The sequence below is a fragment of the Mus caroli genome, unplaced genomic scaffold, assembly GCF_978045245.1.
Source record: "Mus caroli unplaced genomic scaffold, Mus_caroli_1 scaffold_2, whole genome shotgun sequence".
NCBI classification, from domain to species: Eukaryota; Metazoa; Chordata; class Mammalia; order Rodentia; family Muridae; genus Mus; species Mus caroli.
The window spans coordinates 152892179-152903414 of NW_028227257.1; the positions used below are offsets into that span (position 1 = coordinate 152892179).

At 50.2% G+C, this 11236-nt stretch overlaps 1 protein-coding gene across 1 annotated transcript; it reads left to right on the plus strand.

Annotated features, from left to right (window-relative positions):
* Window positions 1–254: 254 nt before the first annotated feature.
* On the plus strand, window positions 255–8600 carry LOC110290192 (ficolin-2). Its single transcript, XM_021156686.2, has 9 exons — window positions 255–321; window positions 2099–2212; window positions 4202–4255; window positions 4530–4565; window positions 5219–5251; window positions 5403–5530; window positions 5901–6030; window positions 6766–6903; window positions 8311–8600. The coding sequence occupies exons 1-9, from the start codon at window positions 255–257 to the stop codon at window positions 8598–8600; spliced, it is 990 nt and encodes a 329-aa protein (XP_021012345.1).
* Window positions 8601–11236: the final 2636 nt, after the last annotated feature.

The window sequence follows — 11236 nt, forward strand, 5'->3', positions numbered from 1 at the left end:
TTTCAAATAGAGGTGCCCCTAGACCTGGCTCAGATGCCTCTGCAGGGGAAGTGAACCTCCAAAGGCCTCCCTGAAAGAACAGACATACCCTTGGGACTATTTTAGGTCTCTTGTGCAACCAGAGGCCTCCAGGAAGTGACTGTCTCCTGGGGATTGGGACATTGGAGCCCAAGGTGGGGATGTGGAGTTCCTGCCCTATAAGAGCAGAGTGCCTCTGCAAAGCTATACAGGGGGTTGGGAGCCGACCAGTTGCCATGGCCCTGGGATCTGCTGCACTATTTGTCTTGACCCTGACTGTCCATGTGGCTGACACATGCCCAGGTGAGAAGGACTCTAAGTCCCTGAGAGCAGGTTAACTCAGTGCCTTCTAGTGTCCCTGTGCCCACCTCTTCTGAGACGCTCCTGTCAGCTCAGTGTCACCCTCTGAGGACAGACTCTGAGCAGCTAGCACTGGCTCAGGTGGAGCCTCTGTGGACCTGTGATGCTGATGCTGAGGCTTCAGTCTGACCCTAGGAACTTCACAGGTGAAGATGACACCTATGTTTTCCACCTTCTTAGGGACTTTGGAGAGAGATGCTAGGATCCTCTACTTTGTGGCTGCCACACCCCCTTGGTAACTTTGGTAAAGATGCACCCCAGAGTCTCCTGGTACATATGGGCAAGGATTTGGGGTTAGAGAATATTCCTGATCAGCTCTGCTCTGATATCCCCTGGGGATATTACTCCTAAGCACAGGGCAGCTGTCTCAAGTGGTGACATGGTTAGAGAAGGGACTCAGACAGCAAGGCACAGCCCACCCACTGCAGGGGAAAGAGCCCAGCAGGGAAACTGGACAGGGAACCGCCTATGAGGCCTCAACCCTACACAAAGAGTTCCAGGCAACTAAGGAATGCTGGGAGCCGGAGAGGTGGTCCTTCCCACCAATTGCTTGTCTAGTGCCATACTGTGAGCCCTGTAAACATACTCACAAGTAACATTATATGGGCTCAACAGATTATACTTGGGAATTTATATGTATATAAATATACATATATTATATGTGTATGCATAAACAATAACAATTTATGAAAAACAAGGCCATGAATTTGAGCATGGAGTTGGGGAGGATTTGGAGAAAGGGAAGGGAGAGATGTCATAATTATAATCCCCCCCAAACCAAACCAACCAACCAAACAAAAAAAACCCAAAAACCTGGCAAGAAGCATACCAAAGATAGTTCTCTGGTCTCCAAAGTGAACCCTGCCCTAGTCTGATATTTCAAGTGTTCTTCTGCAGGGATATGAATTTCACAAATTAACAATATTTTACATTATTACAATATTAACAATGTAGCAACTTCTGTTGGGTTCCAGCTGTGCCTTGGGGCATGCATGTCCCCTCCCCTAGAAGACCTCTTTTAGTCCATGGTCAACCCTCATGAGTTGGAGGAAAAAAATGTTACATTAACTCAGTTTCCTAGCAAGATTGACTCTTGTTTTTCCATAACCATTTCCAAAGCTCTCTCTAAATTCTAGAATGACGGCAAGACTTTAATTTTCATTTTCAAGTTGAGTCCATGCTACAGCCCTATTCTCTAAGAAAACATATTTTTAAGTGTGTGTGGCTGTTTTGCCTGTATGTATGTCTGTGCACCATTTGCATGCCTGGTATCTGCAGAAGCCAGAAGAGGGCACCAGATCCTCTGGAACTGGAGTTACAGACAGTTGTAAGGTACCATGTGGGTGCTGGGGATCAAACCTGCATCCTCTGCAGGATAAGTGCTCTTAATCCCTGAACTTCTCTCTAGTTCCTACAACTGAGTGGGGCTGAGGAGGCAGACACGGGGGCAGGGTTTGGGTGATCTGTCAAATGACAGCACTGGTAACTGGAGAGTTCATTCCCAAGCAGCCCCACTCCCACCGGATACAGATCTATCCTGCATGCCTCTCCCATCTGCCCAGCTTCCCAGGGCAATGATGGGCCCATCTCCATCACGGGAAGACCTGACTTCTGCAGATTCGGTCCACAGCCCTCTGCCTGACATGGCTGAGCTGACAGTTGCTCTCAAGACAGGTGGCATATGATGCTAGTACCAACTGATGCTTGTGTTGTTCTGCAGAAGTGAAGGTCCTGGATCTGGAGGGCTACAACAAGATCACCATCCTTCAAGGCTGCCCTGGCTTGCCTGGAGCTGCAGGGCCCAAGGGAGAGGCAGGTGCCAAAGGAGATAGAGGTGTGTGCTGGGGAAGGAGGGGATATGGAAGGGGGCAGTAATGGTGGAGGGACCCGGAGTCACATTACTGTCCGGAAAGGACACCTCGGGCCCTCCGTGACACCAGATACCTTGACAGAATGGCCAGTGACAAAAACCAGGTCCAACTAGCCTGAAAGGCCCAGGAGGGCTTCTCTGGACCACCTTTCTTAGGTGCTTCAGGCGTGCTTTTCAGACCCGCCCCCTGGTCCCCTATCTATGTTTGCTCTATGTGGCCACTGTAAGACATCTAGGAAACAGACCCTTTCACAGCCCCACCTGAAAGCTGGGCTGTGGCTTTCTTCCTCACCTGCCTCACATAAAGAGCAGAGGCTCAAAACGACCAGCCCCTTCCTGAGCTGGCCCTCCAGTGAGAGTGGGGCAGCCTCCATATGGGATCTGCTGCAGGGTACAGACACAGAACCACAACATTAGCACTTGTGGAGGCCTCAAGCATACTTGTTCTTGCCAAGTGGGGATAGTGGTTGGTACCTATGTTTCCTGAGTCAGATGTGCCTTGGGGTTCAGCAGGAGAGCCCCTTGCTTGAAGGTACTCCAGTCTGGCAATGATTTGGTGGGGACAGGACAAAGCTGGACACCTCTGTGAGAAGATGCCAGGCTTGAAGCCAATGTGGGTGGTCCCAGACTGTGTCTCACTTGCCTTCTCACCACTGTGATCCCAGTAAGGGGAGAGAGATATCTGTCTCCAGAGCCCCATTGAGGGACTTGGGAGAAGAGGTTGTCCCATGGCCAGGATGAGATAGCAAGCAATGGGGGAGAGGTGTTGCTTTGGATCTCACTTCCCTAGATCTAAATTGCTACCAGCTTGCATTGCTAACTTGACTCAAGGTGAGAACTAGTGTGCCCCGGGCACTGTATTGTCAGTAGGCCTGCAGAGGTGTTCTTCCAGTGACATTGCTTCTCCTGACCCTCACTCATATCCATCTTTAGAGGATGGACAGGTCCACTCCACCTTTGGGCACACCCGACAATGAAAGCTTGGAGCCTACAAGCTCCTGCAGAGACCAGTAGTGCTGTGCTGGGGCCAGAGTGGCACCTGAGATCAGAACTTGCAAGGAGGACCTTGTAGTCACCTCACAGCTTCCACTGATGTAGGAGACATCTTAGTCAGGGCTTCCATTGCTGTAATGGAACACCATGACCAACAGCAATTTGGGAGGACAGGGTTTATCTCATCTCCCAGCATGTAGTCAGTCATCCAGAGAAGTCAGGGCAGGAACTCCAGGTAGGAACCTGGAGGCAGCAGATGATACAGAGGCCATGAAGAAACTCTGCTTTTTGGTGCACTTTTCAAAGCTTCCTCTGCCTGTCTTCTTGGCTCCCAGGACCACCAACCCAGGAGTGGTACCACCCACCCACAGTGACCTGGGCCTACCAACACCAACCACTAATCAAGAAATGCCCCATGGGCTTGCCCACAGGCCAATCCAGTGGGGGTATTTTCTCAGTCGATGTCCTCTCTTTCCAAATGACTCTAGCCTGTGCCAAGTTGACATAAAAACTAGCCAGCACAGGTCCTTTGGGCATGATGCAGCCTCGGCTTTCTTCATGAACACTGTGTGAAAGGTTTGTCCTCTCCTTGTAGAGACCTAATAGGACAGCATCTCTGAAGACACGTCTCCCACTGTAAAGACACTGTGGCCTAGGCCTGGACAAAGGAGCAAACAAAAGCTCAGTAACTGCATGACCTAGTGTGCAGTCATGGATTAGGTTATACCTCCCCCCAACACACACAATCTTTCCCAGTCACAGGTAGGGTATACCTCACCCCTGTGTCCTCCTCAGCCATAGATAGGCTATACCCTATCCTCTGCACCCTCCTCAGTGAGACTAGCTATAGTCCTAGAGATCACTATGGCCAGCATGACAGGTTCAGGAGTTTGCCACCTAGGCAAAGACCTTCTAGGGGAATAATGCTGGATGCATTGCTCAGGAAGTGTGGTTTTACAGGAGAGAGTGGCCTTCCTGGAATTCCTGGGAAAGAAGGACCAACTGGACCCAAAGGTAACAACTTGGCAGACAGCTGAAGGATGCTAGATCTGGCACCTCAACTGTCCATAAAGACACGGGGATTAGAGAAAGAGATGGAGAGGGACTGCCCAAGCCTGGCCCCAGTGTCTCTTCCCTGAAGGCTGCATGGGTTCTCTGTCCCCTACCCCTGGTTTCCACCTCCCCAGTTGACCCTAACCAGTGCCTGCTTTGGGTGGCTAGTGCCATTTGGTGGGTCTCCTGATTGACCAGATGTTCTGGGCACCAGTATTGTGTTCTCTTGCCTCAGGAGACCAAGGAGAAAAGGGAATACGTGGAGAAAAAAGTGAGTCTCTGTATTGTGTCTTGGGGAGGTGTGTGCAGCTCTGTGTGTAGAGAAATTTCTTCCATGCCCAGACATACCTAGGGAGAGAGGCCTCATCCTGAGGTCCTATTGTCTGGGCAGTGGGTAGAGTAGGTGGCAGGGGCCAGGATATTCAAACCCTGAGGCTCACATTCTAGAACCTGTAAGTGGTCTGTCTGAGTGGTTAGCAAAGCTGACTTGAATTCTTTTCTAATTGAAGCTTATTTTTTTAATTATGAAACTTTAAGACACAATCTCATGCTTTCTTTATAATCAAGGGGGATCTACCTGAGTTTTGAATGCCAAGGACATCCCTCACCCACAAGGCCTCCTGGGTAGACACTTTGGCAGAGCATAGTCTAAGCGCACTTGGAGCAAAGCATTCTGGGAGCAAAGAGGGGCTACCCACTCTTTTTGGTACACAAGGCCTCAAGATGGGTGCTGTCAGGGACAGGGCTTACCACAGCTGTGGAGGGAAAGCCAGGCAGCTGGAATGTGTACTCCAGGAGGAGGGCCTAGGCAAGTCCTGGAATTATTCAGCTCAATTATCATGTATTTGCAGGGTTGTAGGGACCAATAGGGATGTAGCTGATGACTTCACACTTATGACCAGTGTCTTTTCTCTCCCCACACAGGAGACTCTGGGCCCTCTCAGTCATGTGCTACAGGTGACCACATTGCCTACCCTGTCCCCATATAGATGTTCTCTGTCCCAGCATTCACTTCAGGCCCTTGCTGTGTGAATTTGTGCTTGTTGCTCACCTTCTCTGAGCATACCTGGGCTCCGGTCCCACCTTCATTCTCTGCTTCTATACACAGGACCCCGGACCTGCAAGGAGTTGCTCACCCAGGGCCACTTTCCCACTGGCTGGTATACCATCTATTTGCCAGACTGCAGGCCCTTGACTGTGCTGTGTGACATGGACACAGATGGTGGAGACTGGACGGTGAGTGTTGAGCTAGCCCCTGGTCACTGAACACTCAGAACCCAAATTCCATGGTCAGCAGAAAATGAGCTATGTAGGATTCTAATCCTTTGTACCTCAGAGGGAGCCCTTTACTCTTTGAAGATAGAGAATCAGAAATGCTGGCAGGTGACCTGTGTGAGAGAGCATATGTTGAAGGGAAGGCCATTCCTGTTCCTGCTGTGTGGCTTAGGTCATGATGCCTATTCTCATAGCTGACCCTCGGGTGTATGGGGTCTGCCATGACCTGTTTATGGCACTAGGTTCCCAGTCTTCTGAGGATCTTGGATTCCTGCTCTGCTTTGAGGCTTGGTTCCTTGTGTTGACTTCTGTGTATATTTCACGGTCTCAGGTCTTCCAGAGGAGGCTCGACGGCTCTGTGGACTTCTTTCGGGACTGGACCTCATACAAGAGGGGCTTCAGCAGCCAACTAGGGGAGTTCTGGCTGGGGAATGATAATATCCACGCTCTAACCACCCAGGGTAGGTAATGCCGGATGGGGTAACCCTGGGTCATGGGGCAAAAGAGTCCCTCATGGTTAGAGTATGCAATGTTCAGCAAAGTCACCCAGGGAGTGAGATCATAGCTGTGCCCTTCTGCATGGTGAAGGTCAGGGGATAAGGGGCTCCTATAACTGTGGGATATGACTTCTCAGGACCCAGCCAATGTCTTGGGGACATTGTTTTTCATCTCTAGCTGTTAATTCATCCAGAACACTTGCCTCTGGGTTCTACAGAAGTCCCCTTTGCCTCTACAAGCCACAGAGAGAGCAAGCTCTCTTAGTCCCTTCTCCTCCCACTGAAAATCACATAGCCTTTTGTCACTTACCCACTACCAGGACACCTTATTGTGTCTGCTTCTGTGCTTCCAATTTAAAAAAAAATCTAAAACCTTGCACATCCAGGTTCAGGCTACTGCATTAGAAAGCACAGCCCTCTGGGAGAATTCACAGACCAAAGCACGCTGGTTCATGCCAAGGGAACATGGCCAGTGGGTTTTCAGGAGTGTTACTGCCTTTTAAACAGACAGAGGTGCCTAGAAACACAGGGCACCTCTGAGGTACTTCTGTAGCCAAAAGATGTTGGTACCTACCCCGGTGAATTCCAAGTTCAGCATCATTCATAGATATGAATACGATATCTGACTCCCATTTCTTATGCCTGGTGGCAGCTCACCTCAAAGTCTGAGCCTTAACCATCGTCCTCCACACTCTGAAGGAACCAGTGAGCTGCTGCTGGTGGATCTTTCAGACTTCGAAGGCAAGCGTGACTTTGCCAAGTACAGCTCCTTCCAGACCCAGGGAGAGGCCGAGAAATACAAGCTTATCCTGGGAAACTTCCTTGGTGGTGGTGCTGGTGAGCAGCTTGGGGTTGGGGGGTAGGCTGTGAGGTGAGGGCTTCTGAACTACTCTGGGAGTAAAAGGGCCTGCTTTGCATCTCCCCCTGGTGGCCTTGAGCCTAGGGTTGACATCAGCAAAATACTAATATCCGCATCTTTACGCCACGTGAGTACCATGAGATGCGGTCTGTTAGCACTCCCAAGGGCCCACACCCAGCTCCATTTCGTAGTTATTGAGGACCACTGACTACTGTCTCCAATGAAGTCAGAAGGAGATAGTCATCTCCTGGGTGCTAAAGCCTTGTTTCCACAAAGAAAGAACATATCTGGGACCCTGAGTTAGCCCCAGCCTTCCATCTCTGTGACAGAGAACTAAAGGAAGTAAACTCAGAAGGAAGGGAGAATAATTTGGCCCATGGTTTCATCCTTGGTCACTTGGGCCCAAGGTGAGGTCATGGTGAAAGCCTGTGGTGGAACAAAGCCTCTCGTTCTAGGGCCAACAGGAAGCAAAGAAAGGGGCTGAAAGGAACACCCCTCAAAGGCATGTCTTAGCAATCCTTTTCTTCTAACCAGGCCCTGCCTTTCCCAGTCACCATCTCCCAGAATCCATCAGTGACTAACCCACTGAGGTCTCAGTTCTCCCAGTCCAATCACCTGACTCTCAAACAGTTCTTGCCTTCAACCAAGCCTTCAGCCTACAACACTGTTAGGAGCTGTTTCATCTCCAAACCACAGCAGCATTTATTTCCCAGAAGGACTTGTGGTTTGGGAAGTGCATCTTACAGAGTGCACCCTACAGCATATGAACCTGGAGACAGTGGATTGGAGAGATTCCCAGTGTGACTCGAGGAACCTTGGGGCATGAACACAAGTTAACTGCTGAACTCAAAGCTAAGTGAGGCAGGCCACATACTCACGAGATTTGATGGTGACAGCTCTGAAATGTATGCACCCGCATTGCACCATATGACCTTGAACTTTTAGAAGAAAAAAACCAAACAAAGCAGACAGTGCTTTGACCATGTTCTGTGAGTGGGGAACCTGAGGCTATTAGGAGGTCCTTGCAAGCTTCACGTTCAGCAAGGGAGTAGAACAGGATGAACCCTAGAGGCCTGGAGGCTTGAAGCCATTCAGTGCCAACTGAGAGACAGCCAGGGCAAGAGAGAAGTCCTAGAGAGATACAGGCTACAGGAGAAAGAGAGCCAGTCCTGATGATGCTGCTCAGAGGGTTCAGTAGTGTGGTTAGGGTGAGAGATACCAATGGCAACCAGGACTTGCTGGACCAGAAGGAGACAGTCATATCTGATGCATACTCTCTCCCAAGGCTTGCGTAGCTGGGTCCCTCACCTGGGTCTCAACTGATGAATCCTCCAATCGAGGATGAGCCATCTAGCATCTATGTGATGCATGTTCTTTTTGAACAGGTGACTCTCTGACACCCCATAACAACAGGTTATTCTCCACCAAAGACCAAGACAATGACGGCAGTTCTTCCAGCTGTGCCATGGGTTACCATGGAGCCTGGTGGTACTCCCAGTGCCACACTTCCAACCTGAATGGCCTCTACCTGAGGGGTCCCCATAAGAGCTATGCAAATGGTGTCAACTGGAAGTCATGGAGAGGGAACAACTACAGCTGCAAGGTTTCTGAGATGAAGGTGCTTCCCACACAGGGAGCACCCCTCCCAAACTCTTCCATCTTCACTGCTAGCTAAGGATGGAGTGTGCCCACCCACCCTGCTCTGCCCACTGCCCACACTCCACATAGCCCATGGCCTCTGACCTAGCTTTCTTCACATACCTATATTCTCACCACAAAGGAAAAAATGCATTTTCAAAAGCTGCTTGTTCTCTGACAGACAGGTGTCTGTGGTTTTTTCCATATTACTTTTGAATAGTCACCATATCTGAATCATCCAGCAGTGTTGTCTATGAACTTGACAGTCAGGAAGGGTTGGAGAGCCCATTTATAGACACAGAGGAAACAGCCAATGCTGTCATAACCCCTTGGGCCATCTGCCTGTAACCCCCTGCTCTGCCACTATCATAAGTGACTTGTCCCCATTCCAACTCCCATGTCCCCTCATGGCTCACTCACAGCAACTTACATGACCATTAAAAAGTCACCTTAGGGCTAGAAAGAGCACTCCCAGAGGCTGGGAGCATACAGGAACCCTTCTGCTTTTTATGTAAGAGCTTCTGTGAGCCAGCACTTCCCTTGACTAGCAGATGTGGTGAGCACTGTGCCCAGAGTTGGTGAGACACTTGCTTGAGGGCCCTGAGGGGAAGACACAAAGGGGCCTGCCACCCCCGGGGCACGTGTCAAAACCACAATTCTAGCTGACAGAGTTGGGGAGAGGGTGGGAACAAGGAGAGGTCCTCTTCACAGGCTAGGGCTAGATTCTCCCTAGGATTCAAGGGGGTCTGAGCAGGTGGAAGAGAAAGTAGACCATCTGCTTATCAGGCACAACGAAGGAAAATAAGGGCCCAGGAGGAAAGCATATCTCTAGGACATCAGGTTTGGCCCTTTGCCTCTGCTTCAACGTACAGGCACACATTCAGTGGCTTAAAACAACAGTCCTGCCGGGCGTGGTGATGCACGCCTTTAATCCCAGCACTCAGGAGGCAGAGGCAGGCAGATTTCTGAGTTCAAGGCCAGCCTGGTTTACAAAGTGAGTTCCAGGACAGCCAGGGATATACAGAGAAACCCTGTCGAAAAACCAAAAAAACAAACAAACAAAAACCAACCCCCAAAAACACCAAAACAAACAAACAAACAAACAAACCCCCCAACAGTCCTGTTGCCCACAGTTCGAAAGGTAATAAGACTTGTAGAAAGTGAACATGCTGGTGTCCTTTTCTCCTGCTGCCTGAAAGAGCCTGACCCCGACCTCCTCCAGCTTCCTCGGCACCCTGGCTTCCTTAGCTGTGGTTTCTTTGTCCAGCTTCAAAGCCAACAGCAGATTGGAGTTAGATATGGTTCTGCTTAGAAAAGCCAGGGTCCGCATAGATCTTAGGGACTCGGCCCAGTTGTTCCCTGGAAACTGTTTATAGTTCCAGACATCAGGCAAGAAATCTTCAGCAGACATCCTATTAAAATCAAAACAGAAACTGCCGGGCATGGTGGCAGCATTAATCCCAGCATTCGGGAGGCAAGAGCAAGCAGATTTCTGAGTTTGAGGCCAGCCTGGACTATAAAGTGAGTTCCAGGATAGCCAGGGCTATACAGAGAAACCCTGTCTCGAAAAACAAAACAACAACAACAAAAAAATCAAACCAGAAAACCAGCCTGGATTGAGCACACCCCGGCTTGTAGAGTGCCTGGCTAGTGTGCACATGCTAGGTTTGATTTCCAGTATTGCCTAACTATGATGTGGTGGTGCTTACCTGCTATCTGAGCATTCAGGAGATGGAGACAGGAAGATTAGACGTTCACAGCCAGTTTAGGGCCATTAGTTATGCTTTAAGTGAAGTTGGCAGGCAGGGGGCTGAGTCTGAACTGGGGTTCCTGGTGCCGGTGTGACCTCTGGGAGGACAGCCAGAATTGTGAGCCCAGGACATGGGGTGCAGTTGGAGGCTGTTTGGTGTGGTTTAAGGGGAGTTGGTGGGCAAAGGGCCAGGTTCTCTAGTGCTAATATAGCCTCTGGGAAAACTTCAGAGTCCCGGGCCCAAATATGGACGTGCTTTAAGGAGAGTGGGTGGGCAAACGATAGTGTCTTACCTTGGGTTCCTAGTGCCAGTGTGGCCTTGGGGGAAAAGCAGTCAGAGTTGAATACTTAGCCCAGGCCATGGTGGGCAGTTAGGGCTGTTGGGTGTGTTTTAAGGCTAGTTGGTAGGCAGAGGGTGTGGGCCTACCTGGGATCACAGGCCCACACAGGAAGCATGAACTCCAGCAAAAGGGCCAGAGGTGTGGGCCAGAATATGAAGCCAGGGCTTGGGGTGCAGTTTGGGTCTGTTGGCTGTTTCAAGGGGAGTTGGCTGGAAGAAGGTGGAGTTTTACCCGGGATTTTTTTAATTTCAGGGTGACCTTTGTGAAAGTAGCCTGAATGGGGGGGCAGAGGGGGGTCCATATATGGCTTCCAGGAGATAGGGTGCATTTTGGTGCTTTGGGTCATGCTGTAAGTTTGGTGTTGGTGGACAGAGTCTTTGGTGTTGGGTCTTATCCTGGGTCTCTGGTGCCAGTGTGGCCACAGAGAAATCATTTAGAATTGAGGACCTGAATATAGAGCCCAGCAGCACAATCTAATAATAACAGCAAAAGCTCCCAGGTCAGTAAAAACATGAGTTTGGGCTGGAGGGGAAGCTTGGTGGTAGAGCACTTGCCTAGTGTGCACAGGCACTGAGTTCTAAA